Source organism: Sciurus carolinensis, chromosome 16 (assembly GCF_902686445.1).
Source record: "Sciurus carolinensis chromosome 16, mSciCar1.2, whole genome shotgun sequence".
Lineage (NCBI taxonomy): Eukaryota > Metazoa > Chordata > Mammalia > Rodentia > Sciuridae > Sciurus > Sciurus carolinensis.
Genome location: NC_062228.1, coordinates 4,086,747 through 4,105,707, shown reverse-complemented (window position 1 = coordinate 4,105,707; position 18,961 = coordinate 4,086,747). Strand labels below are relative to the sequence as shown.

At 51.3% G+C, this 18,961-nt stretch overlaps 1 protein-coding gene across 1 annotated transcript; it reads left to right on the top strand.

The window, feature by feature from the left end:
• Positions 1 to 949: 949 nt before the first annotated feature.
• Positions 950 to 18,416, top strand: Mlycd (malonyl-CoA decarboxylase). The gene is made up of 5 exons (XM_047529177.1): positions 950 to 1,537; positions 9,044 to 9,156; positions 9,977 to 10,133; positions 12,681 to 12,830; positions 15,043 to 18,416. The coding sequence occupies exons 1-5, from the start codon at positions 995 to 997 to the stop codon at positions 15,574 to 15,576; spliced, it is 1,497 nt and encodes a 498-aa protein (XP_047385133.1). The 5' UTR covers positions 950 to 994; the 3' UTR covers positions 15,577 to 18,416.
• Positions 18,417 to 18,961: the final 545 nt, after the last annotated feature.

Genomic DNA, 18,961 nt, shown 5'->3' with positions numbered 1-18,961 from the left:
TGTAGCTTCATGAATTTGAATATCTAACCCCCCAAAATTAACAACCTACCTGCTGGCTACCATCCTCACCGGAACTGAACTGAGAAGCAAACAGATGATTCCCATATGGCCTGTAAGGAAGGAAGATCTTTCCAGCCACCTAACTCAAGAGAGTAGAAAAAGCAAAAGCTTTGGAATCACAAGACAAGGGTAAAACCTAGGCTTCGCCTCTCACTCACAGGGGAGCCTGGGTCTCATCTATAAATTGGATGATATAGTGAATGTGAGGATTAAGTGCATAAACTTTGCCACGTCGGGAGAACTTGACATTTGTTCGATTTCTGTCTTATTTTCCGCAGCAATTCAGCACAAAAACAAACTCGATTCTCAACAATACAGAAATCCTCATTTTAGCAGAAGCGGGGTCCTGAAGTGGAAGGAGTGCAGCCCAGATGGGGCTGGGTTCAAATCCTCCTTACACACCCACCCAGCCTCACAGCCATTTAGGAACCCCCTCTGCTATTAACTAGTTGTGAACCTGAGCAAGTCTCTGTGTCTCTCTGCGCTTCCGTTTCTACCTGTGTAACACAAGAATAACAGTAATAATAGTTCTTGCCCTGCAAGGGCCCAGGAGTATGCACGTGTTATGCGTCCCCAGGTGACTCTGCTGCACTTGGAGGTTGGAGGGGCTCATATCTGGAGGAGAGAGGTGTGTGTGGAGAGGATGGCTGAGCGGAGCCCAGAAGGTGACTCTGGCTAGCCAGGTGGTCTGACAAGCAGCCAACAGCTGCAGGGTCGGTGTCAGACGCCTTGAGAACGCCCCGCCCCCGGGCCCTTTGGCTGCACTTGGCCCCGAACCTCTCGCCCCGCCCACACCGCTCCGCCCTCTAACTGGCCATCACCCCGCCCCGCCCCCGGCCCTGGCCAATCGGGGCCGGCGCGCGCCGGAAGCCGGAACCGGAAGCGCGGCGGCGGCGCGGGAGGCCAGGCCCCTTAGCAGCTGTCTCTTGGCGCTATGCGAGGTCTCGGGCCAGGCCTGACGGCGCGGCGTCTCCTCCCGCTGCGGTTGCCCCCGCGGCCGCCGCGGCCGCCAGGTCCTCGGTTGTCGAGCGGGCCGACGGCGGCGGCCGGCGCCCTGGAACGGGCCATGGACGAGCTACTGCGCCGCGCGGTGCCGGCCATGCCGGTCTACGAGCTGCGCGAGAAGACGCCGGCGCCTGCCGAGGGCCAGTGCGCCGACTTCGTGAGCTTCTACGGCGGCCTGACCGAGGTGGCCCAGCGCGCCGAGCTGCTGGGCCGCCTGGCACAGGGCTTCGGCGTGGACCACAGCCAGGTGGCCGAGCAGAGCGCCGGCGTGCTCCAGCTGCGCCAGCAGCCGCGGGAGGCGGCCGTGCTGCTGCAGGCCGAGGACCGGCTGCGCTACGCGCTCGTGCCGCGCTACCGCGGCCTCTTCCACCACATCAGCAAGCTGGACGGCGGCGTGCGCTTCCTGGTGCAGCTGCGGGCCGACCTGCTCGAGGCGCAGGCCCTCAAGCTGGTGGAGGGGCCGCACGTCCGGGTAAGGCCCCGCCCGGGCCGCCCCGGCCCCGGGCCCCCGGCGGCCTCCCGGTGCAGTCCTCAGCTGCCCCATCCTGAACACAACCCCTTCCCCCGCGTGAAGCCGAGTGCGCTCCGCCCGTGCTTTCTGAGTCCTTGCCTAGGCCCTGCGGCCCCTGCTCCCTGCAGTCTCACCTTGCAGGCCTTACTAGTTGGCTTCGACTCGTCCACCGTTAAGGACAGCGGGCCACCCGGTACCTGGTTAGTGTCGTCTATAGTCTGTATTATTTTAACTGAAGTTACGTGAATCTGTATCAGCGCCAGGCGTTCTTTGAACACCTGGACGTTGTCAGCACCCACAAAGCAGGTGCGATGGCAGACCTGCAGCCCCAGTTACTGGAGAGACCGAGGCAGGGGGATCATTTTGCCCAGGAGTTCAGGGCTAGTCTATGCAATATAGCAAGACCCTGTCTCAAAAAAAGAAATAAAGAAGTTGGGAGCACCCACTATGTGTGAGGCATTGTCCTAGGAAGTTCCACAGACTTCACAAAGATGAATAGGATTGAAGGGGAGCACTGCTCAGAGCCCTGGAACCTCCCAGCCTTCTGTCTGTCGCATAACCTAGAAGAGAGCATTGACCTCACTGGCCCAACCCTAAAAATGACTAAGAAGTTGACTTCTTAAGGTAGGCAGGGCTTAGGGCAGTGAGTCATGTTAGATGCAGGTAAATATTTTGAGACTTAAATAACTATGACCTGGAAGATTGCCTAGAGTTGCATGTAGTCCTTTTATACTCCTCGTATTAAATTGGAGGGAACACTAACCTGCCCTTCAGTGAACAAAAAGTAATTTTTCAGAAGTGTCTGACGTTCTGAACTTTATCATGTGCTTTTAAAAAATTGAACAGTTGAATGACTCCTATCAACAGCCCTGTAAAGTTAGCATAATAGTTGTACTCTTAGGTGGATGATACACAGATAAAACTGAGGTTGTGTGACTTGTCCAGAAACTTAAATAGATATGTCTGATCACCCACCCAAATCCAGGGTTCTTTGCACTACGCATTACCATCCCTTTTGTCTACTTAGTCTCGGATGTATACAAATTGGGTGTAGTTAAGGATGGGATTAATTTCAGAGTGATAACAATGTCTGTGATTTGATTTCTCATGGTACCTGGTTAAGTGTTACCTAGGGCTACAAACCTTTGATCGTAAGATTCCCAGATTGGGAACCCCTAGTTGTTAATCTCTAGTCACAGTCAGTCGTGATTCTTTTTGTGTTAAGTTGACCATGTTCCAGGCTCAAGGGCAGTCTTTTGTCTGAACCTCCGTGGCTCATGCTTTGCAGATGGTGTTCTTGCCCCCCATCCCCACCCCTCACTAGATAACCAGTTCCTTGAATAATGGAACCTTGTCTCACATTTCTTGCATAGCAGAATGATGAGTGAATACTTGAGGTAGACCCCTGCATGCCCCAGCATAAAACACACTGCACACTGATCGTTCACCACTGTCCTGAGGTCACACTGCCCTGCCCACTGTCAGAGTTCTGAGCCTGGAAAGAAGCCAAGAAGGACTTGGAAGTCCTCTCTAAAGGCAAGAGGGTCATAATATCAGCTACATGGACAGCTTAGTGACTTGTATGCCCAATACAGTTCAAAATTCTCTGATTCTGTGGGGTAGTGTAGAATATACCCTTTTGCTCTTCCCCACACATTTCTTCATCTAAAAGTCCTGGCCTTCTATCCACTGCATTTAACTGTCAGTACTGAAGTTTGTTAACTTCTTTCTCCTTTGCCTGACATAATCACATATTTTTTTAAATCCCTATTATTTAATTCATAGTTTTCTTCTATCCCTAGAAATTGTCAATTAGGATTTGATATTATAAACTATCCCCAGAATCACTTTATGAGCACTGTCCTTTTTGTATTTGACTTCCTTTCTTTTTAGCACAGTTTTAGATGTGCAGTAAAACTGAGCAGAAGGTACAGAGTTCCCAGTATACCTTGCTCTCACCCATGCACAGCCCTGCCCCCCGAGTGGTACACCAACTACAGTTCAAGGCCCTGTGTTGACATGTCATTATCACTTGGAGTCCATGGTGTTAGTGTGCTCTTGTGGGTTTGGTGTGTAATGCATTTTTATCCTGTTTCTTTTTCTTCATTGAGGATTTTACATCTGCTTTAAAGAGGCAACTCAGAACTTTTTACTTGTAGCAGTTAAACATTAGAAACTGGGAAGTCTGGCATGCAAAGCCTTAGAGCAGGATCCCAGACTGCCTAGCACCTTAACTGCTGAGTGCTCAAGGAGGAGCAGGGTGCTCACTCCTCGGTTACCGCAGGTCTCAGCATTGCTGGGTCTGTGTGCGCTGCCTGTCACCCAGGATGCAACTTGCATGACCCCAGTTGACTTGGACTTTCTGAATAAGGACAAGTGAATGTGCCCTGGTTAGGGCTTCTGTGGGTTTTGTCCTGAGCCTTCCTGGAGTGGATCCAGGTCACTCTGTGGCCCATCTGTCCAAGTCCTTTGTTTACTGAGTTGCATGTGGTACAGAGTCACTTTAGAACGAGTGGCAAATGTTCAGCTTAAGGATGCTGACCCTGTGTGTTTTGCAGGACAGTGGTTCTAGTGAAGGGGCAGAGTGGGGAAGTGAGCAGGGCTCTGGTTCCATTATAGCCATCTGTTAGGAGAGACGATTTCGGGTGATTTTAGTCAGGTCTCTTAACTCCCCTGGACCCGTTGGCTTAGCACTGAGGTGGAAGATTCAGTTGATGATCAGTGAGCTTAAGGTCAGCCTGCTTCTTTCCCAAGAAGTCCCCTAAGGGATTTATTGGACCTTTGCTAAAAATGTGGTAAACAGATAAAGGTGCAGTTTGTGGAGAGTGTGGTCTCCCAAGGGCTGGGATTATTGGAGATAGAAGAATCCAGAAGACTGACGTTTCCATTGCACTGTGGCCCAGCATGAAGACCCAAGGGTCTGTCTCTTTCCTGGGATATCTGAAATAAGACAAGGCTTCTTTTCTCTCCTTTCAGGATTCTTAATCCTTTTAGATTTAAGTTCAGAGTCAGTTTCAAGTCTCCATGCTGGAAGATAGAAGCGCTACTTTGAAAATTTTTAGTGTGGCAAAGTTTAAATGTGTTGTGCTCTTCAAGATAGCAGATCCAATACACAGAGAAGGAAGTGAGCAAGGCCCATGTCAATTTTAAATTAGAAGCATCAGTGTGTTGATCTTCTTGGTTCCCACCAAGCCTCCACTGATGTGCCAGATTCATCTAATGTGGATTTATAGGATTCCTTGAACCACAAATTATTGACCTTCATAGATATATTCCAAGAAAGGAATTATAGTTGTTTTGATAATTCAGGAGTTCATAGAAAAGGGACTTGAAAATATTCTCGACGTCAGTGATCACAAAACCCAAAATGTTTTCTTTGGGAAAGGGAAGATGAGTGACCCCGTGAGGGAGCAGCCTCCTCACGGCGGGAAGAGTGCCACCCTCTGGTTGCAGACTGTTCTTTTGTAAAGCGTTTTCTCAACCAGAGTTCTACCGACGAGGCTGGCAGTGTACCTGGGTTGGCACCTTTGATGGAAATGAATCCAGCTCTGCAGCATCTTTCATGGGCTCTGAGCGTGGACTCAGATCCACCTCTCAGTTGCGTTCAGGGCCCATGTGTTCAGCTTCCTTGTCTAAATGTGCTCAGGTCCCAAAAAGCACCTCACAGGGTGTCTCCCCGGAAGGAGCAGAGGCTTCAGCTGGAGAGTGAGTGCTATGTGCTGGCGCCTCCCAGCACAGCATCTTGTGTGTCCAGCTCAACCTGTCCAGCATCTGCCTCTGGGCCCAGTCCATGGGTGCTGGGGATGCATTTTGTCAGCTTTTTGTTTTTCTCCAGATACATTTCCAGAGGCCCGTTTGGTTGAGAATTTAGTTTTCTTCAAGATCAAATCCCAGTGAAACAATTGAATCCCCCAGACTGCAGGAAGGTCTGGGCAGTGGGAGATACTTGAGGGAGGTTGACATTAGATCACAGGAAGGCCTCTCCAGGGACGGGTCAGACCTGGAAACCATGGTGGAGGGAGGGTGCACAGCCCTCCCAAGGTGCAGCCACTGGAGAAGGGAGAGCTGTCGGACTGTCAGCATCCCACCTGGCCACCCCTTCTGCTGTGACCACAAGCTGCGTCTCTGGGCAAGCCTCCCTGCCGTAGTCCATACAGTACTCCCTGTGCCTTGCTACACTAAACCAGAATTTATCTTCAGCTGGGAAGGTGCATGGAGTATGGGGGTTCAGCTCATGTGATTTGGAGTTGTACCTGCTCTGAGCCCTGCTTCTGCCTCCCTTCCAGCTCAGGACTTCTGAGTGACTCTTCTTCACGTACCAAAATAGGCAGATCTTGATAGCCAAGAACTTCAGAAGAGAGGGCAGTAGACAGCTTTTCTCTGCTAAAAGAAAAAACTGGCTGGTCGTCTTAATGGTATCATCCAAGAAAACTGAGTGAGTACAAAAGGACAGAGCTAGCGTTGGCCTGAGCATCGCTAGGTGCCCCTGGCAGCTATACTTCCCACCTTGCGTGATTGATAGCTGATGGCTGAACTCGTGACCACAGAGCAGAGAAAGTTCTTCCTTGCCGCCTGCCATGGTTGGTTCCAGCTGGAACTGCTGTGGTGGTGTTAGAAGCAAGCAGTGGAGACTTGTAACCTTTAACCTAGATTCCAGGTTGTGTCCAGCATCACATGTTGTAGCTGTCAGCAGCCCAGAATAGAGTGGAGAGACTCTCAGAGGAGAAATTTCCATCAGCCAAGCTCTTTCTTTCATAATTAATGTCAAAACTAGGTTTTTCCAGCTTTTTCCTGTCATGAATGTACGGGAGATCTAATGTATCTTCCCCGAGCTCAACCAGCCCCTTCCTAACCATTCAGCATACATCCTGGGGTCGTGAGCCTCAGGAAACCGTATGAGATTTTATTAATGTATTGGCGGTTTTCTGGGGGTTTCTGATGTTTAACACAGACTCACAAGTAGGAAAGGGTGCCAGGAGAGTTAAGAACCATCTCAGTCAAATGCAGAGTTTCATAAAGAGCTCTGTGAGCCCGGCAGATGCTCTCTTGTCCTTCTGGCCTGCTTCTTCCTGATCACCTTTTCTTTTTCATTTGCTATCAGGCTATTAATGAGTACTTTGGGAATTATAAAAATGAATCTGAAATGGACTTTGCCTGTTCAGAGCTCACAGCTGAGTAAAGGAGATTAGATTAGGGAATCTAGAGTTACAAGGAATTGCAAGGATGACCCGGCCCCACTGCCTGTCCAATCCCTAAATCCTTTCTAGAGCTTATCCACCCAGCTCTTGTCCTCCTGTGCAGCCACTTCCAGGGGTAAAAGCCCTCTCCCAGGGTGACACCAGTGGACAGCCCAGTCATTCAGAAAACTCCTTCCTTATGGTGAACGCAGTGCCAATCTGCTCTCTCTGCTGCTGGTTGGTCTTAGGTTTGCCCCTGTCCACCCTTGCAGGGTCACACAGAACAAATCCAGCCTCCTCTATTGTCGGGGTTTCCGGGACCCCCAGCCTTGGGCATGGTCAAGATGGCGCCTGACGCTGAGCCAAAAGCGGCCAGCTATACAGTAAACAACCAGCGAATTCCAATGATTGGCTAGTTAACGATATGATTAGAGCATGCCCCCCTCGTGTACCTATCCTATGCTTGCAGCTGTCCGCGTTTACCTCGTGTACTCTCCCCTGATTGGTTGAAGTGTATATAAGCCTGGTGGGTGGGAGAGTAGGGGGGCGAAGGCTGAAGCTGAGCTGGAAGCTGGGAGTGCGCGGAAGCTGGGAGTAAGAAGAAGCCGAGAGAAGAGAAGCTGGGAGTGCGCGGAAGCTGGGAGTAAGAGAAGTGTAGGAGAGGGACTGTGCATAATAAACTTCCAAAGCTTCAGACATTTGTCGTGTCTCTCTCTGCGGCCAGAGGGAACGCGATACTCTATGCCCTAGTGCTAAAATATAAAAAGATAGCCTCATATTCTTCTGAAAAGTTGAGCCACCAACCCATGCCTGCAGATTTTGCTCAAGTCACAAAGTTCTGAGGCCTTTCATCTTTAACAGAATTAATGTGAAATGATGCTATGAAATTCCATGGAGTTACAAAACCACCCTTCGGCAACGTGTCACATTCTTTGTGATCCCCTACACAATTTCGAAAGATAATTTGGTACCAGATGCACTGAGATACTCAATAACGGTGTTCAGTGTGTCTGAGTAGCAGAGACCCAAAGTAATAGTGGTTTGAATAATAGCAAGTTAGTCTTTCAGGTCAAAATCTGGGGACAGCTGCTGTGTGGTGTGTTCAGTGAACCTCCACTTCAGTCTCGTTGCTCTGCCCTGAAAAACCATCTCCAGAGTCACCTCGTGGTCTCCAGAGTCACCTCGTGGTCCAAGATGACTGCTCCCATGCTAGCCACCACAGCACCTACCAGACCACAGAGAACACACAAAGGAAAGGATGGGCAAACGACATACTCCTGCCATCTCTTAAGGTTCCCCAGCCTACTGCAGGACCCCTCTGCTCACACCTCCTTGGCCAGAGCTCAGTCACATGACTGCCTTCTCTGCAGTGCTGTCTTTATTCTGGACAGACATGGGATGTGCCTAGCTAAAAATGTGGCCTCTTAATTTAGAAGGTGAGAAAGCAGCTGCTGGGAAAAAATAAGCTGTGTGTGCCACTGTGGGCACCCTCTTCACCATGGCTAGCAGAAGCTGTCTAGTTCCGTGTCCAGCCCTGGTCACTTCAGAGACCACCCTGAACTCAGATCCTGTTCCAGTCTACGTTTCTCTTGTTCTGTTCTTGCTTGAAAAGTTTCAGTGCAAAGGGATCTTTGATATCAACTCAAATCATTTTTGGAAGTAGAGCTGATATAAATAAGTGAAGCAAAACTAGAAGAATTTCATCAAATCTGAAATGAACTGCTTACCAGATACACTGTTATATAAATCCCACTAAGGTGGATAAAAATGCTGCCAGGTAAACAGTGACCCAGTGTCTTTTGAAAGGCACATCCTGACCTCTGAGGTGTTCAAACCTGAAGTTGTGTCTCCAGGCGGTGAAGTAGCATCCCTGGACCAAGCACTTGTTCCTTTCAGGAAACACAGGTGTTGCACTCTGCCCTGTCACGGAATGTTCTGGAGGGTGCAGGCTGTGGGACTCGGTGCAGCTTGTTAGTGTTTCTCTTCAGGTGCATATTTGTCCTATTTTCATATTATGTTCACTGTGATGAACAAATGGCATCCGTCGTCAGCTTCAGCCAGCGTGGTTCAGAGTGAAGGTTCACACTCGGGTGTCTCGGTAGTCTGCAGGGGAACTGAAGCCTGCCGTGGTCGGAGATGAGAGTGGCACAAGGGTGTCGCAGAACAGGCTGCCTGGAGACTCGCCTCGCGCAGTCCCTCTCCCATCATGATCCGTCTAGCTCACTGTGCCGAAGGGGACGCAGAGAGGGCTCTCTCCGCCACCCCCTGAGGGCCTGCTGTCTTCTTGCAGGAGATGAACGGGGTGCTGAAAGGCATGCTCTCGGAGTGGTTTTCCTCAGGGTTCCTGAGCCTGGAACGGGTCACCTGGCATTCGCCGTGTGAGGTGCTTCAGAAAATCAGTGAGTAAGTATGAAGCCCACTCTCAGACTGCAGCTGAGCCCACGTGTCCGTGTGTCTTGTTTCAGCCCAGCAGATTCCACCCAGTGTTCAGAGGGGTCAGGGCCGTCATTGCACATGGGGGAGGGGAGCAGAGGACAGAAAGATTCACTAGCCCTCAGTAACCTGGGTCTTCTTGTCCTCGCGTTTAAAGCAAACAGGCCCATTCACAGTTTCTCAAGACCCTGTTATCAGCGTTGTGCGAACTCTCCGGACCAAGTGGCTGTGTTAATAATCAGAACAGCACTTGCCCAGTTGTTCAGTTTCCCTCTTGAATAGAACCTCTCGATGAACTTCATCACACACAGTCACAGCATGCACAGGACAGTGTCGCTCAGGCCTGCGGGAGGTGTCCTGCCCGCAGTCCACTCTGTCCCATGGAATCTCGGGCTCGAAGTGTCCTTCTGTTGAAGCCTAAGTGATGAAGGGGCCTGCTGTGGAGAGGTGCTGGGAGACGGGACTGCAGGTCCCAAGGACAGTGAGCCCCACAGCAAAGCTGCGGTTAGATTTTGTGTTGAAACCTTCTGCAAAAATGCCTCGCAGGGGCCTCACAGACTACTCTCAAGATTGGTGTTAAGACTCAGCACACAACTGTGTATGTGAAGTGGTCATTGATTGTAGTTTCTCTCAGTGCCATTTCCCATTTATATGATTGAATTTTTCAGGAGTCGGTTAAAGCTGTATTGAATGCATTTGTTTGACTTTAGTGGTAACATGAACAGCAGTCAGCAGTTGTTATTTAACTTGAAAATTGGACACTCATCTCATCTCTATTTTTCCTTGTCAGGTCTGAGGCTGTGCATCCTGTAAAAAATTGGATGGATATGAAGCGACGTGTCGGGCCCTACAGGAGATGCTACTTCTTTTCTCACTGTTCAACCCCAGGCGAGCCCCTCGTTGTCTTGCATGTGGCACTGACCAGTGACATCTCTAACAACATCCAGGTACCTGCGTTTGGTCACTTGAGGACAAGATAAGCATCTCACAAAGTTCCTTAAGGTTTTTGTTTGTTTGCTTTTTTTACTTTGATTTGATCTTTTCAAAAATAAGTTGTGTTGAACTTTGTAATTGGAGCTGCAATCTCCAGGGGTGTTGTTGCAGGATGCAGGGGTGAGAGATACAAGCTGGGCTCGGAGAGCATCCACTGGCCCTCGTGACCTTGAATTAAGAAGTTGAAGTCTTGCACGATTTTTCTGTGAGGCAGAAAATGGGTGAGGGATGGAGCAGTAGAAGGACAGATGCGTGGTTCAGCTCTGCAGCGTTCATTAAGTGCCTGTGGGCAGTTCTAAAAGACACATTATGGAGAAGGGGAAAGACAGGCTTGGTGCCCTCTGCCTGACATGGGCCCAGATGCTGCTGGTGAGTGGCGGGTGTGGGAATGGAGTCTGCTTCCATTCCCACATCCCGTGGCAAGCTGGTCTTCTCCTGAAGGGGTTTCAAATAAGTTCTGAAATGGAGTCCATGGGGCAACAGACCAGTGACCACACTGCAGGGTCTGGGGGTGGCGAGTAGGTCTAGATGAGCTGAAGGCAGTGGAAAGGAGCGTGAGACCCCAGGCCTCCACAGGAAGGTACAGTGAGTTGAGGACTCAGCTTGAATAGCCTGCTGGGAAGACGAATGGAGGATAAGACATCTCTGCACCGCGGGCAGTTTCCTAGTCTGAGAAATCAGAGAGATTGAGTAGGACAAATAGGCAGACATTTTTGCCTGGCAGAAAGAAATCCCCTTGGGATTTTTGTTTGAGGGAGTGAGACAGTTCCTGCACTGATGGTGGGGCTGAGAATTCCCAGGTCTTCTCTAGGAATGTTTTAGCACCTGGTATCAAAGTATCAAGTACATTCTTCTACCTGAAAATTCCACTCTAAGGGACCTGAGAGTCCAGGTGACTGCTCACATAGAATTCTTCACAGCTGTGGAAGGCCAGGGATGGTGAATAACTGTCCTTCAATAAGGGGTGGCCAGAGAGTGGTGCATGATGGGCTTGCCCGGCACAGGCAAGACCCAGGTTCCATCCCAGCAGCACAGAAAATGGTGTATAACACAGTACATGCCCTCGAACTGGATTTCTGTGCATGTGTATAAATGTTGATATAGGTTTCTATCTCACCTGGAAAGCCAGCCTGGACTTACTGTTGAGTGAAATGTTCAGGTGGAGCCTGTGGAGTGTGGTCTCATTTATATTATTCACACCTCTTAAGCACTTGCCCTGTGCCCAGCCATCCGTGAAACACGTTCCATTGTGTTATTGCTTGTAATACTGAGTTAGCTGTTGTTATTGTGGGCCTCACTTTAGACATAAGAAAATGGAAGCTTAAGGGAACATCAGTAACTTGCCCACAATCTTAGAGTGACTAAGGAAGGCCAAAAGAGGGATTCAGACACACTCCATGTCCTGACCCCAAGGAGAAATGCCTCCCGTGCTCTCTGGGCTAAGCACCCCTACTTCAAAGAATCAGATGTAGCTGGAAGGAGTTAAAGTGGTGTCAGCGTATTCTTCAAAAGCAAAACAAAAGGTGACCACCCACTATTCCACTGTTACCAAGTGACCTTCAGTATGTTAGGGTTCAGTAAACTCTACAATTAAAAATGACATCTATCTGGGCACACAGTGGCCACAACTATAATCCCAGCTGCCCAGAGGCTAAGACAGGAAGATGAAAAGTTTAAGCCCAGGCTTAGCAACTTAGCAAGACTGTCTCAAAATTTAAGATAAAAGAAAAGAAGAAAAAAAAGATAAAAGGATGTAGCTCACTGATAGAGCTCCCCTGGGTTCAATCCCCAGTACCCAAAAAATATATTAAAAAATTTTTAAATAAGAACCAATAAAAGCAGATTTCAGCTAAGTAACATTCTAATAGAAGTCATTTCTTAGATTGTTTTGTGTATGTAAGTATGAATGTGTGTTTCCATTTAGGAAAAATAGGATGTTGGCAAAAAATCAAAAAGGTATATAGAAAAGCCATAGAAAGGTAAGTTTCAAAAAAAGAAAAATTATATTGGACTGTATAGGGCCACCTGAGAAATCTGAACAACTAGAGAAAGATAACTAACGGGTAGAAAAAAAGAAGCAGGCCTCTGGAGGAAAATCTAGAGAAATGGGAGCTGAAACAGTTGCAGTCGACCTTGACAGAGCCTCAGTATGTGACCACGGGGTTTTATAGGGGAGGATAGGAAGCAAGTTTCAGTTTGTACAAAGGCTTGAAAAAGACAAAAGGGGACCTAAATTGCGATTAGCAAAGCTTGCATAGGAATCCCAAAATGGTAGAAATGATACATGCCAAGCAAGCAGCCCAGAGGAGCTTGGAAGGGTCTCCCGAGAGTTCTGAGAGTGGAGCAGACTTGGAGCAGGCCCTTCAGGCTCTGCCAGGACCTGCATTGGGCACCAGGTCTCTTTCAGCACTTTGATTCTCTGAGGCTCTTATGACCCAGGAGGGGTGCCATCCAGCTGTGAGGCAGCCAGCCCTTCTCAGAGCCACCTTGGTGTCCTCCAGGCAATCGTGAAGGAGTGCCCCCCCTCGGAAACAGAGGAGAGGAACAGGATTGCCGCCGCCATCTTCTATTCCATCAGCCTGACCCAGCAAGGACTGCAGGGGGTGGAACTGGGAACCTTCCTCATAAAGCGTGTGGTCAAGGAGCTGCAGGTGAGTGATCCCAGGTGTCAGGCTTCCTGATGGGCCACACATCTTCTCATGTCTCTCACAATCCAGGCTGAAGATGGGAGAGGGCTAAAAGAAGGAAGGAGGAGCAAAATAGTGCCAGGTGCCACTTGGCAAGTCCCAGGAGCCATGAGATGCCGAGAGATGGGAGCAGAGCTGAGGATAGGCATCCAGAATCTGGCTTCTCGGTGGGCTGCATGGTGCAGGCCTGTTCTGAGGACCTGGGCTCTCCAGGGAGGCCTTGCCTGGTTGTCCTGGGCTGTGACTGCTCATGCTCTCCCAGCACACACGTCAGTGTGCCTCTTTCACTGTCAGCTGTCCCAGACCAGGTGACCTGCACAGCTTCCTAGCCATGCCTGACCTTCCCTGTCCCTCCCTGCCCACACTGTCCAGGGCCTCTGACCCCTGACATCCCATCAAGCATAGACTCTCTCAGGGTCTGTGAGAGTGCCAGGGTTAGACCAGCCATCGTGGAGGTAACGACTTTGGCTTAGTGTTGATCTAACTGCTTCTCCTGTTGCCTGCAGAGGGCACTGTCTGTCCTATGATGGACACATTCAGATGTCTCTGAGTCTAGCTTTTCAAAACTCAGGGGCTCGAGTGAGGTCGGATGAGTAGAATCTAGTTCTTAGGTAAAATGATTGGATTGCCAATGGCTCTGAGCATGCTTTTCTCTGCCGGGTACTCTGTGCTCTAGCACAGGCTGCGGTGGCAGATGCTCTCCCTTCAAGGATGGCAATGTGGAGTTAAACGTGTGCATGCCGCATGCTACAGTCCCAATGAGTTCTAATGCAAGAACTCAGCCTTCAGTTGGGAAGGGGCTTCTTTATGGTCACTTTCTGCCACTTTTCCCCCAGAGATGTTAACAAGCCACATAAAAATAACCTAAGCTTTTTCTAGGTCCTTCTTTGCTGGTGGTGGTAGTGAGTTAGGCAGGGAGGAGGACATCTGAGGTCAATAGCCAGTGGGAGGGAGAGTAGAACCAGGGCTCTGGGTGATATGCCCAAGACTCCCGTGGCCTCGGAGCTGCCCAACGGTACCTCTTACCACACTTGGTTGTGAGCCACGAGGTCCTCAAGAAATCTCCAAGCAAGCAGTAACCCTTCTGCATGAAGAGCCCACAGGGTTCTGGAGAGAACGTGGGCAGGGACAGCACAGCACAGTCTCACCTTTTAATATCTTTCTGTCATTAAAACTGTTTTTAAATTTTAAGTGACAATGAGAATGTTGGCGATACGTGCAGAAAATGGGGTGTAGGATGAGTGCCTCGTTCTGTCACCGTGAACGTAAAAGGCCAAATGTGCAGCAGCTCGCCAGGCCCCTGAGAGCCGGTCCTCAGAGTGCCAGAGTTCTGTGGCTTTCTTTTCTTCTTTCATAAATTTTAAAAAGATGTTTTTTCCATACTAAGCATATATTTCTAATCAGAAAATACTGGCTTTGGGGAAATAATCGTTGAGTTCTCTATGTAATTTTTTTTTTTTGATTGAATCCAGGGGTGCTCATTGAGGCATATCGCCACCCCTTTTTTAATTTTTATTTTGAGACAGGGTCTCTCTAAGTTGCTTCGGGCCTTACTAAGTTGCTGAAGCTGGCTTTGAACTTGCAGTTCTCCTGCCTCAGCCTCCTGAGTTGCTGGGATTACAGGTGTGTGCCACCACACCCAACTATCATTTTAATAATGATTATACTGACTCATGGTGACATACCCCTGCCTGTCCCTCCTGTCCCCCTAGTTACAGCTGGGCAACCACTTAAACATTGCATGATGCTTGTATACCAAGCATCAGACCAGGCTCTGGGACTACAGTGGCCTCCCAGGAGAGGGACATGGTGCAATAGAAGGATAAGGTCTATGGTCAAAAACTGGACCACGTTCCTCATCACAGGAGCCAGCTCTCAGATTTTATGCAAGCCCCCAATCCTGGCCTCTCTTTTGCAATGTGACAAAGGTACAGATTGAAACCCCACCTCAGAGGCTTGCCTTGGGGACTCAGAATGCCCCCAGGACCTGGCAGACCCCAGCTTCCTAGTGTGCCTTGAAAGAAGGAAAATATAGCAGCGCACATCACACGTCACTCTGACGCTGTGCAGTGGCATTCAGAGCTGAGAGGAGGAGACGGTAGATCAGGGGCCCAGGCACCCACCGCCTGCTGAACCTGTGTGTGTTCTCTGCCCTCCTCTCCCCCACCCCATGCAGAAGGAGTTTCCTCACCTGGGGGCATTTTCAAGCCTATCACCTATACCTGGATTCACCAAGTGGCTTCTGGGGCTTCTGAACTCACAGACAAAGGAACACGGGAGGAATGAACTGTTCACAGATTCAGAATGTAAAGAGCTCGCCGAGATCACCGGTGGCCCTGTCCAGGAGACCCTCAAGGTCGTCCTCAGCAGCAGCGAGTGGGTGAAGTCAGAGAAGCTGGCGCGTGCGCTCCAGGCTCCCCTGATGCGGCTGTGTGCCTGGTACCTGTATGGTGAGAAGCACCGAGGCTTCGCCCTGAACCCTGTGGCCAACTTCCACCTACAGAACGGGGCCGTGATGTGGCGCATCAACTGGATGGCTGACAGCAGCCTCAAGGGCCTCACCAGCTCATGTGGCCTCATGGTTAACTACCGCTACTACCTGGAGGAGACCAGCCCCAACAGCATCTCCTACCTTGGCTCAAAGAACATCAAAGCTTCTGAGCAGGTCCTCAGCCTGGTGGCCCAGTTCCAGAAAAACAGCAAGCTCTAGGCTCAGCCCTCCCACGGCTCAGGGCCTGCTCAGCAAAGGATCGTGTTCCGCAGGGTTGAGGATCAGAAGGGCGTTCTGTGGAAACCACAGCTGCGCTGTGTGGCCCACCACAGCTGGGTGCCCTGCCCAGCCATGCCCCAGCTGTCACTGTGCTGGTGAAGACGCACTGCCAGATAGAGGTGGCAGACACAGGTGCAAGGCCTCTGCTGCTGGTACCCAGGACCAGTCCCTGGGCCTTACAAGGACCAGGGCAGACGGCCCCAGTGAGAATATAGTCTCCTTTGGAGCGTGCAGAGCATAACGTAGCCACAGCTGCTGCTGCCATTTCTCTCCACGCGGTGCAGGGGGATAAAGGCTGTGCTGCGTTTACCAGGGAGATTCTGAAGCTTGTAAGGTGTGGGACTTCATGATTTGCACAAAGTGTAGCAAGTTAATCACTGAACACACATGCTGCTGCGCGAGGCCTTGGTTGGGTGTAGGCTTTAAAACTACAGTGATTCAAGTTCATAATGAACTGAATAGTAAAGAACAGATTTGTTCTGTAAAGCATTAACTGTGATTGTTTAATGGTGACGTCTTTAAGATTAGAGTCCTGGTCAGGCTGGAACCAGCTCTGAGGGGTCAGCTGTGCCGTCCATCTGCAGCCAGCGGTGGGGAGCAGGGTTGGAAGGGGCCTGGAAATGTGGGACCTGACAGCCTTGTGGGAAGAGGCCATCGCTGCCTGTGGGAGGCAGAGTGGGCCTGTGTCCCTGTTGGTGTGTCCGTGTCAGTGAGCACAGGGTGCTGGTTTTTCTCAGTTGAGTGGACAAGTCCCCTGCCCTCCCTGAGAGTTGAGTGCTCTTCATCCTCCAGCCCATCCCAGGCTCCTCCTGTCATCTCCACCTGGACGTGTGGACGAGGAGCAGATGGTGTGACGGTGAAGTGGCGGAAGCAGTCTGGTGCCTCTTGCCTTGCTCTGGGCTCGCTCTAAAAGCCCTGGGCTTTGGAGTTGTCGCAGGCTCATCGTCCACAGTCCCTGCGCCTGCCAGCCTCCTTCCTAAAGTCAGCATCCTTTACAATGGCCCTGCCTCTGTCTCACGTCATCCTCCCCTCAGCCCTGGCTCAGGTCCCTGTCTCACCCTCCACCTCCAGAGGCCTCGGGAAGGTCTCGGGTTCCTGATGGCCTGCTTCCCATGGTGTCATTTCACCTCCCTGTCCCATTTTCTCCTGTGTGAAAAGGATTAATGGCTGCGTGGAGTGGGCTGAGGTGGCACCCCAAGGGCTTTGGCACGCAAGGAAACGTGTGAGTCAGCAGACTCCACTTCCCCAGGAGTGGCTCCAGAGGTGGGCGGAGGGGCTGCAGCGCCTGCCCATCCCACGGTGCCTCAGGCAGACCAGCTCCAGTTCTTTGGATTCACCACGGAGGCAGGTGTTCCGACTTCCCTGGAGCTGCAGTAAGAACAGCCACCATGCCAGGCTGGCACACCCCTGGCACAGGGTTTTGCCACTCTGGAGCTCCCCTTGTGGCCTGAAGCGAGCCCTCAGGCACCTGAGGAGCAGCTCTGACAGACACCCAGAACTTGCCACCTATCCTGCCCTGCAGAGCCAGGATCTGGGGTGTCAGTGCTCGGTGGCAGGTGAGCCTGAGGCGGCAAGGCCTGCGCAGGGCGGGCCTCCTTCCCCTCTTCCTGCGGGATCGGGTGAGAGCACACCCGCACTGCAGCCCCGCCCCCAGCCAGGGCTCTCCGCTGCCCTCCTCCCCGCTCCTTACCGTGTGCCCAGCGGGTGCCAGGGAGGACAGGGATGAGCAGCAGAGGGATGCTGGCTTCCCTTCCCTGGCCAGGGAGAATGAGCCTGTGAGAGCTGAGCCCAGGTCCCTCACGTCACATCCCTAACAAGAAACCCCCTGGAGACCCTAGATAGACACAAGGTGGCCTCTGGCTCCCCACATCCATCACAGATGACCCACTGCCCTGTTCTGCACCTGTCACCCCTCCACATAAGGCAGAACAAGAGAAGCAGAGAGCAGGCAGGTCTGGAGGTGGCAATGGGTTTCTCCCCAGGTCCTGGCATTTTGAATTTGTATCCCACAGGCAAGTCCTACCCAGTGCCCAGGGGACATAATTATAAGGGGAACACAGTGGCTAAGAGCTCAGTCCCAGACCTGGGTTCCATTCCACTTGCTCTCAGGGACACAGGCCAAAGTGCCTTCCTCTGCAAAGTGCCTGACAGAGTGACTGGTTTGTAGTAGGTACCCAGTAAATCGTCGTGGTCAATAGGAGTAATTTTCTGCTCTGCCCAAGCTCCAGGCTAAGCCCACACCCTGCTCCTGCCAAGAAGCCTGCTCCCTGCGGCAGTTCCCCTCGCAGCCCAGGGTTGGGGCCCTGCACTCCAGGCCTGTCTGGTCCTGCCTGGGGACCGTCCTCCTGCACCACAGACCTGCGTCCCTCTCCCCTTGTCTCTGGGTTCCACAGACCCCAGCACCCTCCATCCTGTCCACAGGGCTTCCTCAGCCTCGGCCCGCCTAGGACTCAGATGGGAGGGGTGCTGGTCGTCCTGGGGTGTGCCTGGCTTATTCAGGCCCCTTGTTCCTGGGAAAGGCAGCACAAGGCAATGGCAGAGGACAGGTTTGGCTCCAGCCAGTGCCAGGATGGAATCCAGCCTCACGCTGCCGGCTTTGCTTCCTCAGCTTGCTCATTCGTAAACGGGCAGGCAGGGCACCTCCCATGCCAAGGGGCTCCAAGGAGACGCGCGGAGCACCTAACAGCACACTTGCTGTGCTCACTGCACACAGCCCGTCACCTGGACCTCAGGTGCCACCACGGCGACACCTAAAGGAGGCTCTGGGCTCTGTCTTCCCTTTGTTTGGATATTAAAATGATGTTTCCTGGCTGTTCCTTGCAGTGTCTGTGCAGTGACCTGAGCAACTCGTTCCTGGCCGCCTCTGCGCTACTCTGCACCTGAGGCTGCCCAGGCCCGGGGTCTGCACTTAGGCGCCCCATCCGTCTCCTCCGCTCCCTCCTTCCCTGAGGGTGCAGCCTTCATTCCTGGTCAAGACAACCAGGAGTTGATAGCGGGTCCCCTCCCTGTCTGGAGGTAGGGACGCTTGTGCACATGGAGCTGCTTCTGTTGGGTGTGGGTCAAAGCAGGGCTGGGGGCTTGATGTTCAGAAGCTTTAGCTTAGTCCTGGCTTTGTCTGAAGTTAAGCCCAAGATGGAGCGAACATCCCTCTCTCTGATTTTTAATTGGATTTTGAGAACTTCATTGGACTATGAAGTCCGATTTGATCTCTTAGAAACAAAGCTGCCCAAACAACGTCTGCCTTGTTTGCAGTTCAGCCAGATTGGGAGAGGTGACCCCAGATCTTTGTTGCCTTTGTTTTGTTTTTATTCCACTTGCATTTCTC